Genomic DNA, 22,201 nt, shown 5'->3' with positions numbered 1-22,201 from the left:
CCCCCGGAAATGGCGGCGGCGGCGCCCTGGAAGCGGATCCCGGCGGGGCGGCGCATGCGCGGTGCGGGCGCGCTGACCTTCAGCGGGGCTGTGGTGGAGGCGCCGCCATGTTCGCCCGGGGCGCCGCGGTCGCGCTGGTCCAGCCGCAATGGTACCGCCACGGGCTGGGACGGGCGCTGTGGGGACGGGGGAACGCGTCCCGATGGCCGGGGCGGCTCTGCGGGGTGAGGGGGGGATGGTTTCCTTCAGCAGTGCGGCGCCTGGGGGGCGGCGGGGTCGCGGCCCCGGGCGGCCCGTGAGGGGCTGTGGGCTCTGAGGAGCAGCGGGCGATGAGGGCAGCGGGGACCCGCAGGGATGGAGGGTCCATCCTCGGTGGGTGGGAACGCTGGGCTGGGTGAGTGAATGGGACAGGCAAGGGTTAAAAGACAAGTTTGTACATGGCAGGAGACCCTGCACCGGCCAAGAAATGGTGCTGCCTCCTCTGCTTCGTTTTAATGGTCTGTAGAAATTAATTGCATTGCATGAGGCTTCGTTTGAAATTTCTTTTTGTTTTATTTCTAATTTGCCCTTCTAATGCCCTCGTTTGCTCCCTGCCATTACCCAAGGCGGTGGATAATGCATTAAACCTTTCTCTGTACTCGGCGCTGCTGAGGCGCCGCTTCGGAGCCCCAAAGTTCAGGAGGAACATTGAGGTGCTGGAGCGGGTCTGGAGAAAGGCAATGGAACTGGGGGAGGATCTGGAGCCCAAATCCTCTGAAGAGCGGCTGGGGAAGCTCAGCCTGGAGAAAAAGAGGCTCGGGGTGACCTTATCACTCTATAACTCCTTGACAGGACAGTGCAGTCAGGTGGGGCTTGGCCTCTTCTGCCGGCGGCAGGACACGAGGACATAGATTTAGGTTATACTTTAAGAGCAATTTCTTCACAGAAAGCGTAATTAAGCATTAGAATGGGCTGCCCAGGTGGAGTCACCGTCCCTGGAGTGTCTAAAGAAAGACTGGATGTGGCTCTCAGTGCCGTGGTTTCGTTGATAAGGTTGTGTTCGGTCATAGGTTGGACTTGATGATCTCAGAGGTCTTTTCCAGCCTAACTGATTCTGTGAAATTATATAGATGAGTGAAGGATGAAGGTGTGCATACAAGCCACAGGTTAGAGTGGGTTGTCTCTGCCAAAGATGTTTTCTAAGAAACAGCAAATCTTTCAATTTTCATCGCTCTGAAAGGGGCTTGCCCTTGGCAGGTGTTGGTTTGCTGGAGTGAATTATCCTAATTTCTCCTGCCTTCCTTTTCAGGGGCCAAGTCAGGAATATGGCAACGCTAAAAGACAGTAAGTAAAGGTTTTGTCTGCTCTTGAGAGAGGAAAAATGTTGCAGGAAAACCATATGTTAAAATATAATTCTGTTAAGCCTCTGTTGGGTAAAATGATTGTGATACACAACCACAACATATAGGCCTGCATTGCTAATTACATTAAACAAGTGTCCTTCAGAAAAGGAATTGCTTGAAGTGGTTTTGGCTCTAATTTAGATGCCTTTTTATAGCATTAATCAAATATATTTTTAAAATAATTTTATCATATGTGCTAAACCAGATTTCTGTTCAGCTCTAAGAATTAGTTTCTCTTATGTTTATTTATTCCCTTGTGTTTTTATGCAGCATTTGAGGAGGGAAAAAAAATTGATTGAAAAGTTTTAGTGTGATAGTACTTCCTTAAGCCTTTCCTCATAGTTCTAATGTAGGGATATTGCCTTGGAATTGTGCTTGTCTATGAAATACTTGTTTTGATTTCTTTTTCCATTATTATTTTTATAAGTGTCATTTTACCACAGTCTAAACAGAGGAGGAAATTTATTCTCTCTTTACACTATGGGGATTCTTTTGTATCTTTGTTTCCTGTGCTTGTCATCTGTGAAAGATGACACTATACCTCGGTTGATAAATTTTTGAAACAGGTAGATATGGAAGCAAAGAGAATAGTAAATAGACTTCATGTTAGCATAAATATTAAATGGATGCTATGTCTGAAGGAAATAACATCTCTATTGTAAAGATTAATTTGTGTTACCTACATTCTTACTGCAAATACTGAGGTCTTTTATGAGGTTTATTTGTGTGCTGTTTGTTTATTTATTTCTTCTTCTTCGAGGAACATGGCAAAATATTTTTGGATGGTTCTTGCTGGCATTTTGTTGTTCGGGTTTGAGTCATTGTGCCCAGTGCAGTCTGTGACCTTGAACTCTTCCCCTTGCAGTCACCAGGCGTTTGAAGTCCATCAAGAACATCCAGAAGATCACCAAGTCCATGAAGATGGTTTCTGCAGCCAAATACGCCCGAGCTGAGAGGGAGCTGAAGCCTGCAAGGGTCTATGGAACAGGAGCTCTGTGTGAGAGAAAGTTCTTGCACTTAGTCATGGGGGAGCAGAAGAGGAGGTTTTCACAGAGGTGATAAAATGCCAAGGCTTTTTAACCTTCCAGTGGTCTGTTTCCAAAAGAATTTGCATAGTGAACTTCACTGGGTGACATCTGATCAGAGCTGTGACTGCCTTTGAATTGTTTCTTGCTCACATCTGGTCTGACCAGGTGCAAACTTGGAACAATTGCAAAGGAGATAAAATTAATCTGGCTGAGATCTGGAGCCCCTTTGGTACTGGTTTTAGTTAGAATAATTCAGAGCACTTTTAATGACTTACTTACTTACTTTTTTTGGCACTCTTAAAAAACATAATGATCTTTTTTTTTTTTTTTTCAGCTCTTTATGAGAAAGCAGAAATAAAGGCACCTGAGGACAAGAAGAAGCACCTCCTTATTGGTGTGTCCTCTGATCGAGGCCTGTGTGGTGCTATCCACACATCCATTGCTAAAACCCTGAAGAATGAGATTACCAACCTCTCAAATGCAGGGAAAGAGGTTATGGTGGTTGGAGTAGGTGACAAGATCAGAGGCCTGCTTCAAAGGTAAAAAGGATGAGCCGCAAAACTCACACCACAAAAGAGTTTAGTTTGGAGTTTTGTTTGTTTGCTGTGGTAGAAGTTTCAAGGCTGTTTGGAAGATTGTGTGGCATTGGCAGGAAATTCCATTTAAGGGAGCTGCATTAAATTCAGGTTCCTGTAAAAGAAAATTTGCAAATATCCTAAAAGTGGTTTTGATCATCTCACAATTTGGGAAACTGCTGCACAGCACTATTATATTCTTGAAATAAAAGCCTGAAAGCTGGCAGCTGGAGCTGTTACACATGTGTATATTGTGAAACTATTGTAATTTAACTAATTAAAGCAAAGTTTCATTCAGTCCCTAATTCAATAAAATGTTTAGTTCTGAACACCCCTAAGTTACAGTCGGTTACTTCCAGTAAGTCAGTCTTGCTGCCCCTTTGTACTTTAGAGCACCCATTTGGTTCTAACACAGATTTGTTGTTGCTGCAGGACACATGGCAACTATTTCCTGGTGACATTCAAAGAGGTGGGACGGAGACCTCCAAGCTTTGGAGATGCCTCAGCCATTGCTTTAGAGCTCTTAAATTCTGGGTTTGAATTTGATGAAGGCTCTGTCATCTACAATCGGTTCAGGTAAGGCTGAGCTGAAACTTCACTGGAAAAATACTTGGCAGAACTCTTCAAAGAGCATATTGGCCTGATGAAGTTACGTGAAAAGTGACTGAGATTTGGGATGTTCACTTTTTGATCTTGGTGTGTGTGAAGAACTGGGCTGTTTTCTCTGGTAGCTGTGGTTGGAACTCCCTTTTGATTTGTGTATAGTGAACGCTGTAATATTTACAGTCAGAACATCATTATACCAATATATATAGTGTGATATAAATTGTATGTATATTTGTGGTATCCAAGATCTTCTCATCAGGGTTATCACAAAACTTCGTGGCATTGGAAAGTGAGAAGTCTATTCTAATTTGATTTGAACCATTCAGTTTAGAGTTAATTCAGCTGAAGAGCCTTTTTTGCTCTTTTTGTACAGGTCTGTCATCTCTTACAAGACCGATGAAAAACCAATCTTCTCCTTTGAAACTGTGGCTGGTTCTGGTAAGTGGGGAGCTGGAAACCACAGTTACATGCAGTGATAAATCACAAGAAAAGTACTCCGAAAATGGGAATATAGTATTAAAGCATCTTATCATGGTGCTTGTATCATAAGTTTAACAGATGGTTTTAGGTTGGCTAAGATCAGTCCAAGGCTGGCTTACAAAGGTGCTGTGGGGCAAGGAGGTTAAAAGGAAAGGTGATATTAATTCTGGTTTGAGATTCTGTCTCAAGCAAGAATTGTGCATATGTAAACTCTGTCAGTTCCAAAATTTTCAGCACTGAACAGCCTGAGTAGTGAGTGGCTTTTCACTGCTCACTAAAAATACCCTAGAATGCTTCTGCAGCATTGTATGGGAAGGTTAAACATAGTATGGCACTAATGTATTTTGCTTTGATCTGGCTTCCCTAATATGAATTGAATTGAAACATATAAAATAGTTAACAGAATTACAACTAGCATAGAGATTCTGAAGGTACACATAATATGTGCAGGAAATCCCTCTGTGCTGCCTTGAGTAATGAAACAGCCCAGCCAGGTAATCTTCTTGTATTTTGCTGGAAGTAGTAAATCTTGGATGTCTCTAAGCCTGCTCTTCCGTGTTTTGCAGAAAGCCTAAGTATCTATGATGATATTGATGCTGACGTGCTGAGAAACTACCAGGAGTTCACACTAGCAAACATTCTGTACTACTCCCTGAAAGAATCCACCACCAGCGAGCAGAGTGCCAGGATGACTGCCATGGACAATGCCAGCAAGAATGCTTGTAAGCTGCTCCCTGGGGTTTTCAGGGCTTCAGCTGTTTAGCAGGAAAGTGCTGACCTCCCTGCTTCAAAAATCAGCTATTTCCCATCTTAATTCCACTTTGAATTGTTTTTTTTAGCCAGTTCAACTGAGATTCTGTTTCAAACGTGAGCTATATTTAGTGCTTACAAAGAAGGATTGCTGTCAAGAAACTGACTTAGGACTGGAAGTGAAATAACAGATTATTTAAAAGGCATATGAAATACTAAACTAATCTTGTAATGGCTGAATAATCTCTATGCTCCTCTCATGTGGCTGCTCTGAGGATTTCCTGAATTTTTATAAGTCTGTACCTACTCATTTACCAAATACAATTAGTGCAGCACAATTTAAAGGTGGGGAAACTTAAAGAATAGTTATGTCATGGAGCAAGTAGAGAATATATGAGTGTTCCTTGGAAGGATACCGGTGATTGTGTGAAGCTGATGTGATGTGCAGTTGGGCTGCCTGGAATGGCAGGGATGGCTCTGATGACCAGCTTTGAGAGAAAGAGGTGATAATTTCTGTTTAAAGACAACTGAGAAAAAAAATATGCAGAAAAATCTGTCTCCTTTTGCCACAACTTGAAGGAAATAACAATGTAGTTAATTGACAGTGAAATCTAATTTCAAAGCAAATGATCCATGCTTGTGTTATGTTATAATGAGCTGTGTCATACCTGGTGTTTACAAGTCTGCCAGCTGTTCAGCAGATGTTTTACCAACAAGCTGAATTCCCAGGTTTCTAGATTGTTCACTGGTAATATTACCTGTAGGGAAAAAAATATCAGGTGCACTAAACCTCTTGATGTTTGCAGTGGTTTAAAAGACACATGGCTATTCTACCCATACAGCTTCTCTTTATGTGCATTTATACATTTATTTTGTGTTTAAACTCCAATCTTGCCTTTTTCCAGCCGAGATGATTGACAAGCTGACACTGACGTTCAACCGCACCCGTCAAGCCGTCATCACCAAGGAGCTGATCGAGATCATCTCTGGTGCTGCTGCTCTGTGAGTATTTGTGTGAACATGCAGTCATGTGCTGCTTTTCTGCCAGGGCAACAGGCAAGGTTTGGGATTGTGGGCCCTAAAACCAGAGGGAAGGCTGTCCCTGGCATGGCTCCCAAGATTTTCAGCTTGTGCAGTTCTACTAACCAAAGTTTGGCAGTTTCTTCTGGCCAAATATGGATTAAAAGCTGGTAAAATAGATCTTTAGCCTCACCAGCATCCTTTTCTGGAGAGGTGAGGGTTTTTCTCCTTTCTGACCTTTGGTGGATTTCCCTCCTCCTCCCTTTTACCTGGACATTTCCTACTTTGGCTGGTCAAATAGCCCAGTAGTGTTGACTTGGGGAGAGCAAATGGCATGTCTGAAATGCTTTTGGGTAAATGAAGTGTTCAGAAGCTGACAGTTTGGGGATGGGTTTGCAAGGAGGGAATTTCCAGAATTTATTGTTATGGAATATGTATTTTACTTGAAGTTCAGTATTTTGCTTGTTTGCCTGGGACTGAAGTTTTGTGCAGTTGTGTGCTGCAGGTTACAAATGTGTGGGCTTGGACCACAATTTGTAACTGCATGTAGCTCATGTGTATTACTGTAACAGTTGAAAATTTGTGCTCTGTATGGAAATACATGTGTTCATATCCTGTGTATTTACAGAATGCCTGCAATATCTATTTTATATTATTTTGGTGCTGTATTGTGCTCCTCACAATACATTTGTGGTCATAAATCCCTGCAGAGTTTTGCCTGAATTTGCATGAGTTGCTTCCTAACCTGCTTGTTTTGTTTTTTCTCATAATACCGTAACCAGGGATTAATCGGAAAAAGCGCTTCAGCCAAATCCAAGAGGTAAAGTTATGCCATGGAAACTGGATTGTGTTTTAAAATGAATTAATACAGGAAATGTGAAGTCAGATGAGGAAGTCAGAATTGAGTGGTCTTGGTTAGACAGAAACTTTCCTTCCTGAAGAGCTGTGAAATTGGACATTTCCAGTTTGAATCTGTCTGGACAAAGAGTTCTTAATTTTCAGTCATTTTAAGGAAAATATGTCCATGGGAACATAATTCCGTATGATTACAATTTTCTGTGATTTTTTTTTCTCTATTAATGGATTCATTCACAATTACTGTTTGAATTTGCATAGTGGCCTGATTTAGTGCAATTACTTGAAAATGTCTGTATGTAAGACATACCTAAAGAGGTTTCTGTATTAACATAAACATATTCAAAATCTAAAATGTAAGGAAAATTTTGAAATTTAAAATTAAAAGGAAAAAAATACATTTAATGGATAGTTTTGGGGGTGGTAAGGAGTATTAATGAAGTATTCAAATTGAGGAAGATAACAGTTTGAAATAAATACATAAATAGATGAAAGGGTTTTAATTTGTTTCAATTTCCCTTACAGATGAAGAGGAGCTCTTCTGAGCATATGTGGTTTAGCCTGCCTGTGTCTGTGTTAACAAGACTGCTCTGTTATCTTGTGAAGAAGTGGAAAAGCCCCAGAAATCTGTAAATTCTTACAATAAACCACCTCCATGAAACAGATCCTTTTGGTTGTCTGTGGATCAAATGCTCTTGGAGTCTAAATATCTGGGTTGGGCTTGGGTGTGCTTTGAAACATTATTTTTTAAAAGTCTTTGCTCTACGTTTTTAATTTATTTGCCACGAGAAACATGTAAGTGGATGTGTCTTTTGAAGAGTGGAAGAGATTTTTTCACTTCACCCTGTCTTTGAAAGTGAAGTGACCTACTTTGACAGATACATTGTATTATGGGCTGAAAGAGGAGACTGGAATAACCTCTGCATCACACAGTTAGAACATTTATCTCTTTGTATTGCTACTGTTTCCAGATGTTGACTTTTTAAAATTAACTGATGTGATTAGGTGAGTCACTGCAGAGGTTATTTAGAATGCACAGTTTAGATAAAGCACGGTCAGTGTGTGTATGGAAATGTAAATGTCAGAGGGCTGAGGCACCTCTGCTGTGGAGACACCCTGAGAGTTTTGTTCAGCCCGGAGAAGAGAAGGTTCCAGGGAGACCTTTCAGCACCTAAAGGGGCCTTCAGAGGAGTTGGAAATGGACTTTGGATAAGGGCATGGAGCACCAGGACAAGGGGCAATGGCTTTAATAGAGGAGAGGGATAGTTTGGATATTGGGAAGAAATCTGTACTGTGAAGGGGGTGAGACCCTGGCACAGGTTTCCCAGAGGCTCGTTCTGGTTCCAGTATGGAGCCCTCAGGGGCACCACCCTCAGGACCTTGAGCTTCAAGGTCCGAACCAGGAGCTTCAGGACTTTGTCCTGGGTCCAGGTCCTGCTCTTCAGGCTGCAGATGTGAGATGTGAATGTGACTGGTGCAGCAGACTACTCATAAACCAATGTGCTAATTTATGAAGTAATAAGGGTTTTATACTAGAGTTCTGTTTACAGTTTTGTCCTCCAAGCTTTGATTAGTTACATCCAGCTACTGAGTTACAGTTCAGCTCTTGTGTATCCTCACAGCCACCACTGAGTAAGAGCTCTGCTCCTCCTTTGCCTCCTACACCACTCAGTTACTGCAAATTTTGTTTCTGGATCCTTTTTGCCTCTGTAATTCCATCCTTTCCCTACTTGTTTAATTTTTTTCCCAATTAAACAACTCATCCAGAAACACTTTTCCCCCATTGCTGCCAATTTGGTGTTTCATCCAGCTGGAAAGAAAAAAAGAGAAAAAAAGCCTTATTGGGCAGCCCGTTCCAGTGGTCTGCCACCCTCCGTGTGAGGAAGTTCTTCACAATGATGCGGTGAAACTTCTTGTGATTTGGTTTAGTTTACGGCCATTGCTCCTTATCCTGTCACTGGACATCACTTAGAAGAGTCTGTCACCATCCTCTTGACAGCTGTCTCTGAGACATATTGAGATACTTATATTTATTTAGAGATACTGAGATTATTTATAGAGATCACGGTATCGCAGGCTGCTTTGGGTTAGAGGGGACCTTAGAAGGGACCTTGTTGCACCCGCTGTGATGGACGGGGACACTTTTCACTATCCCAGCTTGCTCAGAGCCCCATCCAACCTGACTCTGACTACCGCCACGACTGGGACATCCCCAGCTTTCCCTGGACACCCCGTGGCAATGTTCCATCACCCTCTCAGCGCAGAATTTCTTCCCCATATCCCACCTTCAAACTACTCTCGGTTTGAAACCATCCCGCCTCGTCCTGTCACTACATCCCTTTGTAAACAGCCTCGCCACATGCTTCCTGTCCGCTCCCTTCGGGCAGTGGGGGACATTTACCGCGGTGAGACGTAGATATTGATATATTTACCCGGGCCCGGCGTGTCCCCGCGGCGCTGCGGGGGGACCTTTGGGGACTCCGGGCGCCCTTCCCGCGCCCCGCCCCGCTCGATGCGCTCGGCGCTGGAGCGGCGCTGCCTGCCGGGGGCGGGGCGGGGGCCCAAGATGGCGGCGGCGATGGCGGCGGTGGCGGGCGGTGCGTGAGAGCTCCCGCGGCCCCCCGGCCCCGGCGGGATGTGCGAGACCTACTCCCGCTGGCTGCTGCGGGTGTCGGTGGCGCAGATCTGCCAGGCCCTCGGCTGGGACTCGGTGCAGGTCTCGGCCTGCGATCTCCTCACCGACGTGCTGCAGCGGTACCTGCAGGGGCTGGGCCGGGGCTGCCACCGCTACTGCGAGCTCTGTGAGTGCGGGATGGGGCCGGGCCGGGGGGGATGAGGCTGGACACGGTCCTGGGGGGCCGCTGGGAGTGGTCCTGGCTTGGGCAGGGTCAGGACTGAGCGAGCTCCGTGAGCCCCGCCAGTCCCGGCCGTCCCGCCAAGGAAGCAGCGCTGGGCACTGCCGGGGCAAGGCTGGAAAGCGGGAAGGTGGGATCTGGGCAGGGCAGGAGGGCTCAAGGAAGTGGTTTGGGGCTCTGCTGGGGTCTGGGGGTCATCGCAGGAGGGCACGGAGAGGTGGGATTTTGGCAGTGCTGGAGTCCGGGCGGGAGAGTGCAGGAGAGTGTGGGGGGGTGGGATTTGAGGAGGGTGGGAGGGCACGGAGAGCTGTGATTTGGGCAGGGGTCTGGGGGATAGGGCAGGAGGGCACAGGGACGTGGGTTTGGGCAGGGCAGGGGTCTATGGGACAAGGCAGGAGGGCACAGAGAGCTGTGATTTGGGCAGGGCAGGAGGACACGGGGGGTGGGTTTGTGCCAGGGTCTGTGGGACAGGGCAGGAGGACACAGGGAGCTGTGATTTTGGCAGGGCAGGGGTCTGTGGGACAGGGCAGGAGGACACAGCTGTGATTTGGGCAGGGCAGGAGAGCACAGGGAGCTGTGATTTGGGCAAGGGTCTGGGGGATAGGGCAGGAGGGCACAGAGAGATGTGACTTGGGTAAGGGTCTGGGGGATAGGGCAGGAGGACACAGGGGGGTGGGTTTGGGCTGGGCAGGGGGACACAGAGCTGTGATTTGGACAGGGCAGGAGGGCACAGGGAGGTGGGTTTGAGTAGGGGTCTGTGGGACAGGGCAGGAGGGCACAGAGAGCTGTGATTTTGGCAGGGCAGGGGTCTGGGACAGGGCAGGAGGGCACAGGGCAGTGGGTTTGGGCAGCACTGGGGCTGTGGGTAGGGGTCTGTGGAGGGAAGGTTGCGGGGTATCATTGTGGAGGTGTGGGGAGGGCAGCTGGAAGCTGCTGCCTGTCAGGCAGTGCCAGGAGCTGAGAGTGCTTGGCAGGGGAGGGTCTTGGAGCTCCCTCCAAGCAGGGAGCAGCATTTGGGCAGGGCAGAAGAGTGCGGGGAGGTGGGATTTGGGCAGTGCTGGGGTTTTCCAGCCCAGGGGCCAGGGCTGGGGGCTGTGGGTAAGGGGAACCAGGCTGTGGGGCAGTGCACAGGACTGAGAGGATGGGGAGGGAAACTGTGGGGCTGGGGTAAGGGGTCCTGGTGCCAGGGAGGGCTGTGGGGCAGTGGGTCTGGGTGAGGAGTTGGGACTGTGGGGCTGGAACTGGAGAAAAGGAGGCTCTGTGGCAGTGGGTCTGGGGTGTGGAACATGGGGGATCTATCCCACTCTCTCTGGCTACAGCGTGCAGGGTGCTGGGGAGGGGGAGACATGAGTACAGGAGGGGAGAGGGGACTGTTGGCCCCATTGCTGGGATGTTCTGAATCTGGGAGGGGGATGAACTACAGGGAGAAGGGGCAGCCAGCCCCTTTTCCTGGGGGGATGTGTGCATGGGAGGATGAGGTGCTGTTGTCGTGGCTCAACTTTGGGTCACCTTCTGTGCCCTGGGGCAGGGCTGAGGGGGCTATGGGGGCCCACTGCAGGTGGGGATGTGTTTTGTGGGGTTCACTGTTGTGGCACAAGGGAAAGTACTGAGGATGGAGGATGCAAGGCTTGGATTCCTTCCTGCATGGAGAAGGAGTGGTGTGCTCTGGGAATACTTGTGCAGAGGGGGGAAGCAGTGGGACTGTGGGACTGGGAACATGTGTATGGGGAATGTGGGAAGGCAGGGATGCACTGACATGTTTTTTGGGGGAAGTGGAGCTGAACTGCACAGGATGTGGGAGAGTGGCAGGGCTGCACATGGGAATTGTGGAGTGCAGAAGGAGTGGGTTGGGGCTGGGGATGATTTAGTGCACATGCATGAGGTATGAGTGTCCTCATGTGGATGCAGAGGAAGAAGTTTGGCTGGATATGGTGGGACTGGAGTCAGCCAGTGCTGCCATTGAGGTGGTACAGAAGGAGCTGGAAGTGGTGGGGGGGGGGGCAGGATGCCCAGGGCCTCACTGGATTTGGGCTGAGGTGATGCTGGGATGGGAACATGGAAGGGGTGAATTTACAGCAAGAGGGAGAAGAGAAAGAACAGTTCCTGGGAATCAGTCCCAAGGACTGCTTGGCTGGGTCACACAGGAGTGTGGAATTTGGGTGCTGATGGGGTTGGGAAGGGAGCACCACAAACAATCTAGAAACCTGTGAAATTCAGCTTGTCAGTAAAACATCTGCACCACTGCTGGGTCTGGGTCTACAGCAGAGGATGCAGCTGTGTGTCCCTTGGGTGTCCCTGCAGAGCTGCAGTGGAGGTCCTGAGGGGTTGGATGTCCTGCTGTTACCTGCAGAACACGGGGTGTTGGAGGAGTTGGATGTCCTGTTGCTTGCTTGGTCACTAATGCTGCCAGTGGGGCTCAGAGGGTGGTAGGGGTGTGCTGGGTGTGGGAATGTCAGGAAAGGGTGCTAATGGGTCAGGAAGGGGTGGGGAGGTGACAGTCTGCAGGGAGAGAGGGGCTGTCAGGGTCACTGCTGGGTCTAAGCACAGGAAATGTTGTGGGGAATGCAGAGCAAGGCTCAGGCTGTTGGTGTGGTTAGAGGGTCGTGGGTCTGTGTGTGTGGAGGCCTTTGCTGCCCTCCATGTGGGGCAGGGAGGGTGTCATGTGGGAGATTTGTGTGCAGAGATGGGGCTGCCCCTGCTCCTGCTGGATCTGTGGGTAACAGGAAGGAAATGAAGGGGGAACTCCATAGTGGAAGGACTTTGGGGAGCAAGGCTATCCTGGAGAGGTTGATCTAGGCTGTGTGCCTGGGAAAAGAGGCTGCTTGTGCCTCCTGTGCCAAGAGGGGCATGTTCCCCCTTCCTTTGGCATCCTGGAGAGCTGTGACATGGTGGGCAGCTGCTGCTCCATGTGTCCTGTACTTGTGGAGGGGAAAGTCCTGGAGAGCCCCTGGGGCAGAGGTCAGAGCAGTTAGGTCTGGCAGGGGTTGGAGCTGGGATGGATAATTGATTGCCTGAAGTGCTGAGCAGGGAGAAGGTGAGTCACTGGTGGTGGATTTGGGGGTTACTGTAGCCACCACCAGCCAGGAGAATGTGCTGGAGGTTCCTGGAGAGGTAACAGGGATGGCAGCCCTGAAATGCATCACTGGGAATGTTTGCCAGTACTTCTGTCCAAGCTGTGGGAATTGTGCTAATGAGGTGTCACAGCCACAAGGGAGAGGAAAATCAGAGACACATTGCTGTCAGCTGGTGGTGGGTTGGATGCAGCATCAGGATCCAGGGAACTGTGAGCGCTGGGTGTGTTGGATTCCTCTGCAGGGGTGAATTTGGAGGGTGTGAGGAGCTGGGAAGTGCAGTGTGAGTGGCTTGGGCAGGAGAGGAGCAGCCCACAGCCTGAAAGTGCTGCTGCTGGAGGTTGTGTCCCTGCTCTGAAGAAGGGAAGATAAGTTCTCACTGCTGCAGGGATCCCCCATGAAGCAAAGTGATGAGCTGAGTGTACCTGGTCCTGGCTCTGCTTCATCATTTCAGGAATAATGGAGATCAAGTCTGACAGTGCCAGTGTAATCAAGCTTAGGAACCACTGTGTCCTGCAAACTGGATTTCTCAGGCTGAATAGGTTTACTTGTGCAACTTTCCCCAAATTTGAGAGTGAGTTAGTCTAGAAATTGGACTGTGCAATATTAACCCATATATCCCAACAGCACAAGTGCAGCTCTGAAGTTTGTATCCCAATCCACACAGAAATAATCTTTAAAGCAGTTAAAGGAGACAACAGAGAGGGTTTAGGAGGATGGAGTTATGAGGTGAAAAAGAAGCTCACCCAGGTTTGGTCAGAGCCATCCTTTCGTAGGGTTATTACAAATTTTTGGGAAGATGCTTGTGCTGCAGTGTTTCTTAGACTGGGAAGAAAAGACATAGAGATGATGCAGATAAATGTTTTGGTGCTGAGGATGGCAAGTTTGTAGAGCTCAGGTATACCTCTCTTTCTTTGGGTTTGCTTACTGAAAGTGGGTAAAGGCATTTTTCCCTGTACGAATGGGGAAGGAAGTACCACAAGTATCACAATCTTTTTGTTCGGTGTTTCTTTTGGTGTTGTTTTGTTTGTTTGTTTTTTCTTTGAGGAGAAGAAGAATATACTGTGTTTGTGCCAGTGATGTGGGTTTTTTTTGTATTACCTCTCTTAAAATGATCCCTGTATTTCTTTCTTTAAAAAGGTTTGTAAAACGACATCTTAATACTGAGCTGACATCTCCCCGTGATTTCAGAATTCTTTCCTTTTGCTCCTAAAATAAGTTCCTGCACAAACCCAGCTCTGGATGAATGAACCGAATTCTGCCATGGTTTTGCCTAAGTAGAATTAATTAAATTCCAATTGTAGCATCTTCATTGTCGGGGCGTTATCTCGGAGTCAAGCCAGTGGGGTTTGAGTTAGCAGGGCTGTCAGCTGAGGGACATAATCTTTGTGTTCCAAACTGAATGGATTTGCTCTGACGTTGTGGTATCGCTGTGAAAAGCCTGTCAGCGCTGCTCACTGTTCCCTCACTCGCTGAAGGAAATGCTGCCTCTCCCAGCTGGGTTAGATCTTTGTTCCAGCTGTTACATCCCATTAGGAGAGCTACATTCAAGGTTTTCATTACTTTTCTGCCGTTGTTTCTTTGCATTTGCGCCAGCTGTAGTTGATGGGAGCTTCTGTGGCTGCAAAGAGGAGGAGAAAGGATTTGCAAAGGGGTTTTTGAGATGTGTTTGATGCCGTGAAATGCTTCTCAATGCTGTCTTGGGGGTGGAGGAGAGGCTGAACTTACAGGGAGAAAATCAGGGTTTTCCTCTTAAAGCACACCATCTTATGCTGTTCCAATTTGTGGAAAGCTCCTCAAAGGAACACCATTCAATGTGCTGTGCGCTGTTTTAGCCTAAAATTCAAATTCAATATTTGAGAACCAGTGTTGGAGTATGTAATTAAGGTATCAGGCTACAAAACAAACTGATGTAGAGTGGTTTCTGCCAGCAGAGTTGTGGTGTTTTAAGCAGAGGTGAAAAGGGAAAAGCTCCTGTTAGGTGCCACTTTGTTTTGCACTCCTGTTTCATGTGGTTTGATAGAGGGGTGGCAGAGGTGATGCTTTGAGTTACCTGCTCTGGATTGTATAGGTTGGGGTTTTTTATACTGGGGAGCTGTCCATGAGGACAGAGCAGAATCTGCTTAGACATGTCATATATATGTCTATTTTTAACATAAATATGTAATTTTTTTACCTCTTAACTTTACACATCCAGTGAGGGAGGTCAATTTCCAGTCTATTTATGTGAGTGGTGCAGTTCAGAGGAGGGATGAGAAAGGGAGTTGTTCACATCCCCCAAAGTCTCTTTTTTCTGGTACATTGCTCTAAAAACCAGTCAGATAGAAGCTACTTAACTTCTGTCACTGAGGGCACCTGGGCATATTTCAACAGGACAAATTTAGATTATCTGCTGCTACAACTAGAAGTGTAATAAGCTGGATAATTCACTTTTTAAATTTAGAGGTGGATTTTCCTCTGCTTTCCTTCAGTTTTCAGTGTTGAGCTTATGCTTGGGTATACTGTGATTTTATTTTCTTTTTCCCTCCTGAAATTTGCTAACAGTTAGGAAATAAAATTTAAAACTTGGTCTTTAGTTTCATATTGTTTGACTACTTTTCCTTTTTGAAGATTATTTTTATGCAAACGTAAAACTGTAGAATATCACAAGTTGGAAGGGACCTACATGGATCATTGACTCCAAGTCCCTATTCCTTGCGGGACTACATATTAATTATATATACATATAAAAAATACTAATGACTATAATGAAATTGGTATTATTAATGCAACAGCATTTTTGTTAAAAGGCAGGTTCTGATCTGGTGAGCACAGTATTATAACTGGAAGGTAAAATTGTCAATATTGTAAAATGTTTTCCAAAGAAGAACTGGCTCCAAAACTTCTCCAATATTGCACAGTCTCTCCTGTAAACTTCATTATAGCAAAGGGAAAATGCAAACAACTGACCAATATTTTAATTGGGAATTATCACAGAGGAGAGAATTCACCTGACATCAGCCAATTTTTTCTTTCTTTAGAATGTCAAATTTACCTCATGTGTTTTCTCTGCTCTTTTTTTTTTTTTTTTTTTTTTTTTTTTTTTTTTTTTTTTTTTTTTTTTACTTCATTTTTACCACCATACAGTAATAATCCCTATCAAAGGATTAGATTTTGTTGATCAGTTTAAATGAGCCGATTCCTTCTGCTGGTCCTTGAATGACTTTGTAACAACGACCTATCCTGGGCCTGCAACATTCATTACAAGCTTGCATTTTATGTTGTGACAACCTTAAGTGTTGATGTTTTTAAGCTAATTAACTTCCTACTGGCTACTAATATAAAGAAGGACAATGTGGGGTTTTTTTTGCTTGACATTTCTGAAGTTACTGGGAGAAGGAGAAGACTGAGCACCAATAGCAAGAAGGACTTTTACCTGATAACTACATTAATAGGACCCTTTTTTTCCCCCACTTAAGTGCATTTAAGTAAGGCATCCATACTTATTAAATAACCTTTTGATCATGCTTATGATTTTACTGTGTTGTCTCCTTGAAACAGTTATCCCGGAATAACTTCTTGTAATGTGCTGGAGCACATTAAATCTGTGATAGAGCCTGTAATTAAAATACCAAGGAGCTATACCTAATAATTTGCTGGTTAAAATAAAATCTAAAAAATAAAAATCTCTTTTACAGCAGCCATGAGGGGGAATGCTGAGCTATTTATAACACGTGTACATGTTGCATGGGTGGTGACTCGTTAATTTTTCTTGGTGTATTTATTACAGAACTGTAGTTGCTTCTTTTAAGAAACCTGGCATGAAACTAAAAGCTCTTCTGTTCTGGACTTAGTTGCCTGTTAAATTTTCACTCGTTAATACGAACTTTGGGCCAGGAAGGAGGAGGTGGTGGGGGTGAGTTTGACAAAAGGAAGTCAGTTATTCCTGAGACTGAATTTAAGGCAAGTAAGACAGTTCCCTGACTTCCACACACCCCCTCACAGTGCCTTTGAATGGCATGAGCACTGGACAGCTTGTTTGCTGGAGGAATTCTTGTGACTTTTGCAAAAATAATTAGGTTTTAGGGTCTTCTAAAAAGTCCTTTTCCCCACAAGCCAAACCCTTGTTTGTGGGGGAGTTTAGTGCTCCATCCTCGTTCTGTTTGATTTGGTTTTTCTCGTGGATCGGTTGGTTCATCTGCAGGTGATGCTGAGCATCATCACTGGGGCTGAGGGCTGGATAACTTTCCACACAAATACTCTGCTCTGCCTGGATTCTCTTTGCCCATCATTTCAGTACAGAACTTTTTTGGGATGCAGTTTTGTGTGTAGATTCCCCCTCACCTGGTGTTTGTTCTCACGCCCAGAGAAGCCAAGAGCTGAACAGCCCTTCCCACAGGTTTCTGCTGAGCTGTTTTGAGACCAAATGGTCTTAATTTAGCTCTGCTGCCACCACAGCTTTACCACTTTTGGAGCACAGTTCCCATTCAGGGAGATAGTGCAGCTTAAAAGCTCGTGAGAAAGGTATTTCCTAGTTCACTGTTAGTGGGGTATAAGGAGGAGAGTTGTAACTTGCTGGATAAACTATTCCCACCTCCTTCCATCTCTTCCCAGCCCTGAACAGTGACAGTATTTAGAGTCTTGTGGTATAAAGAACAGCACGAGGCTGGAAACCAAAGATCTGAAGTATCTGTGATCCAGCACCAACTTGCTGTGTGACATTAGATTAATTATTTCACTGGGAGGCTTCAGCATCTGAATTTTTAAACTGAGGAGAATAATGAGATAAGTTCAGTATGCACAGATTAAACTTTTTTTTCTAGGCATCATTTGCTCACAGGAAAAAGCCCAAGACTAAATGAAACACCGGGAGAGAGTGTGTTACATGTTTGTCAGCATTCCCTTTCATGGGTCTGGCTTCTGCTATTTTACTGATTATTTTTTTTTATTATTTATTAACCCAGAGAGAGAAGAGAAATGCTAAACTGTTGAAATAAAGTTTAAAGTCTTTATTTGCTGAATAACCTGGAAATACATTTAATGCATTTTTGTGCTGTGATAGTTTCCAGTTGATAACTAGTTTGATTTTAAATACAGATATGAATACAGACCTGAAACGTTTTTCAAACACTTTTGTCACTGAGGACACTCTTGAAAAGAAGGGTTTGTTGCTCCATCCTTTCATCCCTCTGACAGTTGCAGGTTTAAACATTATTTTTAGCTTTCAATCAATGTTACAACTTGGCATTGTCTCTTTGGAGGCAAATGTCAAAGGTGTGGGAGAATTGAATCTTCTTTGAGGGTCTTTTGCTCACCTTTTGAACCCACTTTCTAATACATGTAATTTTTTTGTGATACAGTTGTTAAATATTTCCATGCTTCAGTTACACTTAGTAGCTGCTTCTCTGCCACAAGCACTTGTAGAAAGAATTCCTTTTTTAGCATTTATCACTTGCTAATCGTGTCAGCACACTTTTCTGGATGTTAAAATGATCATGTGCAGATCTAGGAAAAGGCCTTTGAAAAGTTTTCCTCAAGTTTTTCTTTTCACCTGTCTGTCAAACGTGTACCTGTTAAATCTTTGACACCTTAGGAAGTGCTTCAGTGAGTTCACAGGTACCTTCATAGCCTGAAGAGCTAAAACTAAAAGCAACAACACAAAATGTCTTAATGGTGTCAATTATCTGAATTTCATTTTTTCAGCATAAATTTTTTCCCCCCCAATAAGTATTAGGATCTCATAACAACTCTGGAATGGTGATATCCTCATGTAATTATGTGCATGCAAGTCTGGATTTTGCAGAGGAAGCTGGTGTTGCACTTGTAGCAGGTATTACACAAACACAAATTCTGCAGTGCTTCTCACCCTGCAGAGTTCACGTTCCAAATGCAGGAGGGTAAATCTGGCAGTAACTTGGTCTGATCTCCCTTTTAGCTGTGCAAAGAATTAAAACACAGGTGAGACTTGCCCGGAGTCACACAAGAGGCCAGTGTTGGAGAGCTGAGAATCAACCTCATAATCTGAGTATTATCCTTATCTCCACTGCAAGACTTAAGAAGGGAAATTCTAGAAGGAAATTCTCATTTTCTAAACGTACCTGCAGGCGTGAGTTGGCTGGGGGGGTGACATTCATGCAGTGATGTGAGAACCAGCCCGCTCAGCTGCCTCAGCTTCGAGATAAACCAAGAGGAGATTAGGTTAAAGGACAAACAAATGAGCATCCCCCCATTCTCTGGAGCCAGGGCTCCACAATAGCCATTGTGTTCCTTCAATAAGCACGGGCTGCTTTTCCATAATTACTTTTTAAAGTAAATCGCAGCTTATCATCATATAGGGATGTAATATCTTCATAAGCCAATTCTGCAGAATTGTAATAATTCAGTATATCGTTTTATTGAATTAAAAATCATGTTCGGGGTTTACAGCATTGTTTTTGGGTTATTGTTGTTATGAAAAGTCAGGAGGAGACTCGAAGTGGTGCCTTGGCTGCCAAAGCCAGGTGCTCAGTTCTCCCTCCAGAGGCCTTTTGAGGGATTTTCCTCTATGAAGTCAGGGAAACTGAGGTACTTGGACTTCTCCAAGTGTAATTTAAAGCTTTGAGCCAAATTAATTGTACAGCACAAACTACATCCTCTGTTGGACTGTGTTCTTGGAGATCTTGACTGCCTGGCCAGGTTTCACTGTGCTTTTTGTGAAGAATGTGAGATTTTTGCTGTAGAATCATACTTAAGTTGCCCCCCAGAAATCAACCCCTGAAGTATAGTATAAAATATTCTCTCCTCATCAGAACACTACTTAATATTCCTCTCTTTTATCCAGGAGGTGTAGCTAACCAGTAGGTGAAGTAGCTCACAGTTTACAAAGCCTGTAGATTTCATCTGGTGGAAAGATACTTTGTGAAGATTTTTTTTATATGAAGAGACTTTTTTTTTTCTTTTCTTTTCTCTCTGCAAACTACAGTCAGTTCAAGAAAACGAAATTGTTCCTCTTCTAGGTTGAGAAATAATGTTTGATCTGTTCCATACTGATAAAGTGCACTTTCTGCATATGGGGTGGTGCTAATTGACTATTGCCAGGTAAAGCTGCCTGTTGTCACTCCCTCCTTTGGGCTTGATTTGCTTCCTGGACTGCAGCTCTTCAATGGTATGGTTTGAAACAAAGTGATGGCTCAAAACAAAACCCTTCTGGGAGCAAACCTGGTAGAACTGTGGGGCAGTAAATCCATCTCTCTTACTGGTGCTGAGCTGGGGGACTGTAATCTCAAAGCATCTTCAGGATGAATTTTTTAACCTGGATTTCTGTGAAAATATGTTCTCCTGTTTTTTGTTTTTTTTTATTTTTGTTCCAGATGGCCGCACAGATCCCATTTTGGATGACGTAGGAGATGCCTTCAAGCTCATGGGGGTTAACCTGCATGAGCTGGAAGATTACATACACAACATTGAACCTGTCACTTTTGCACATCAAATCCCTTCGTTCCCCGTCAGCAAGAACAATGTCCTGCAGTTCCCCCAGCTGGGAAGCAAGGATGCAGAAGAGAGGAAGGAGTACATCCCTGACTACCTGCCACCTATTGTCTCCTCTCAAGAAGGTGGGAAATCAATCCTTTGCTTTAAGTTTTGGTGTGTTTGGGTATTTGTGGGCATCCCCCAGCAGCTCAAGCTGTGCTGCCCTGTGGCAGTGGCTCAGAAAGGGCCCGTGGGGTGTTACCCAAGCAATACTGTGGCAGGTTTGTTTTCCACTGTTTTTACTTTTTGTTCCAGATTAACTTGTGCCAAAAATTCACCATGTTACCCCATGTTTCAATAATGCATTCTAAATGTTAAGTTTTCAGATGACAACAGGAATTTCCATTACTTTTTATGTGTTAGCCTTTCCCTTATGCATCCTGCAAGAGCTTCTATAATTTGGTAAAGATAGAAGAAGGAAGGCTGGTGAGGCTGGCACAGCATTTCCTGCTCCTGATAGCTGTTTCTCCTTCCTTGTAACAAATTTCACCAAAAAACCCAAACCCAACCAAACAGAAAAACCTCATTTTCCAATTAAAATTGATTCAGCTTTAAAATATGGAAGTAAGAATATTTTAGAGGCATTGTGCTGGCTTTTAATTCTCTTTGTTAACGTTGATTAGGATTTCACCATCACTGTTCCAACTGCTCCTTCCCTTTCTTGTCCCCCAGAGGCAAAGGTTGAGGAAACAGTGAAACCAACTATACAAGTGCTATAAGATGCAATTAATCTGAGCATTTTAACTGTGGCAGTGGAAAAAGCCTACTTGTTTTCTCTATTTTTCAGCTATATGAGACTTGATTGCTAATAAGATAAACCTTTAAGAAACATGACCTAGTCTGACTTGCCCTTTGAATAGTGAACAGCACACTACTGTACTTTGTGTGGAAATAAATATATGTAAGATTGTGGGTATAAAAATCCCAGACAGGAGAACTTAATTTTCCAGAAGAGTGTAATGAACAGGTGCAACCTGCACAAGATACTTAATTTAGAATCTTGTGGGGACAGAAGGGGATGTCATGCTCTATTGTGCATATTGCTCTTTTGTTAAAATCTAAGGACTCAAAGTCTGCCTGTTGAAATAGGTGTAAAGTGTAAGAATGAACATAAGCAACATCACCTTGTTGGGCAAAGAAATCCATTGCTGTGCTGCTGCAAATGAGGGATGGGGCAGTATTCCAGTGATTTAGCAAGCTGTAGGAAGTGTGTGTTCAGGCTTTCTTACATCATGGTCAGCTAAAGGATGCAGTTGCTGTGTACTCCAGTTAGAGCAAGTGAAACTGTGGTCAGGTCAGATATCTGAGGGGCAGGTACTGGGTTTGGTGTGTTCTGAACAAATATGCTCATTCCAGTCACAAGGTGAGGACTTACTCATGCTGGTGAGTATTTTTGAGTCTCTGTAGACTTTAATTTTCTGTTTCCTTTAGTTGTGCTTTATAGATCAATTCATTTCAGTGTTTCTTGCCTTAATTCAACCCAGGAAATGAATCCGCTGTTCAAAACAGAAATACTTTCTTAAATTGGTAAGGAGATCCTAAAGTCTCACCCTTGTGAAGCTTATTAAAAGAGTTGTTTTAAAAATATAACTATGAACTCTCTCAAACCAGGAAGAGGCAAACAAAATGTAAATATCATATGTGTAGACAGCATATATAAAAGAAGAGTACTGAGGAAGAAGATTTAAAAAAGTAAATGGGGATTTTAGCTCCTCTGTTCTGGCTACTTGCTTTAGCCTGATTCTTCAGGAGGTAAACAAGCACCATTCTGCCAGAGAAATCTGGCATCTTTGAAGTGTAACAAGTTGCCCAGCAGTTGTTTTCGGTTTTTTTTCTTTCCCTTTGAAAATCACACTTTAAAATATGCAAAAAGAGTCAAATCCAGAGAGGCTGAAAGCAGCTGCAGACAAATATCTGAGAGTGGGGAGGGAGAGTGAAGAGTTACAGGCTCAGCCTGACAATACATGACACACAAAGAGAGGCTAAAAATTGAAATGGGGACAGTTGTGCTGTTTCTTTTTTTTTTCTGTATGTAACTTTTTATACTCTTTCTCTTGCAAGTTAGATCCAGGAGTTAGATTTTAGCAGTCC

The 22,201-nt window shown here is 44.6% G+C and overlaps 2 protein-coding genes across 6 annotated transcripts in view; both read left to right on the top strand.

Moving 5' to 3' along the window:
- Positions 1 to 21: 21 nt before the first annotated feature.
- ATP5F1C (ATP synthase F1 subunit gamma) lies at positions 22 to 7,361 on the top strand (the record flags this gene model as incomplete). 4 transcript variants are annotated; one of them, XM_083859177.1, is made up of 10 exons in its annotated part: positions 22 to 151; positions 1,289 to 1,323; positions 2,248 to 2,379; positions 2,745 to 2,949; positions 3,418 to 3,561; positions 3,965 to 4,029; positions 4,638 to 4,793; positions 5,727 to 5,823; positions 6,624 to 6,661; positions 7,222 to 7,361. In XM_083859177.1, exons 1-9 carry the CDS (start codon positions 108 to 110, stop codon positions 6,628 to 6,630), a joined length of 885 nt encoding a protein of 294 aa, XP_083715303.1. In that variant the 5' UTR covers positions 22 to 107. The 4 variants fall into 4 exon arrangements, with proteins under 4 accessions (XP_083715303.1, XP_083715304.1, XP_083715305.1 ...); XM_083859180.1 differs by lacking the exon at positions 22 to 151 and adding an exon at positions 737 to 800; XM_083859178.1 differs by lacking the exon at positions 6,624 to 6,661.
- A 1,914-nt stretch (positions 7,362 to 9,275) lies between these two features.
- TAF3 (TATA-box binding protein associated factor 3) overlaps positions 9,276 to 22,201 on the top strand; it is a 113,017-nt gene continuing 100,091 nt past the window's right edge. The window contains exons 1-2 of one of the 2 annotated variants that reach the window (XM_083860278.1): positions 9,276 to 9,497; positions 19,951 to 20,193. In XM_083860278.1, coding sequence (XP_083716404.1) covers positions 9,332 to 9,497; positions 19,951 to 20,193 — 409 coding nt within the window. In that variant the 5' untranslated portion in view covers positions 9,276 to 9,331. Of the gene's footprint in view, positions 9,498 to 16,493; positions 16,565 to 19,950; positions 20,194 to 22,201 lie in introns of those variants that run through there. The other variant, XM_083860279.1, reaches the window with a different exon arrangement.

This window comes from Zosterops lateralis (assembly GCF_965231275.1).
Source record: "Zosterops lateralis genome assembly, chromosome: 4".
NCBI lineage: Eukaryota > Metazoa > Chordata > Aves > Passeriformes > Zosteropidae > Zosterops > Zosterops lateralis.
The sequence above is the reverse complement of the archived record's forward strand: the minus strand, read 5'-3'. Positions and strand labels throughout refer to the sequence as shown.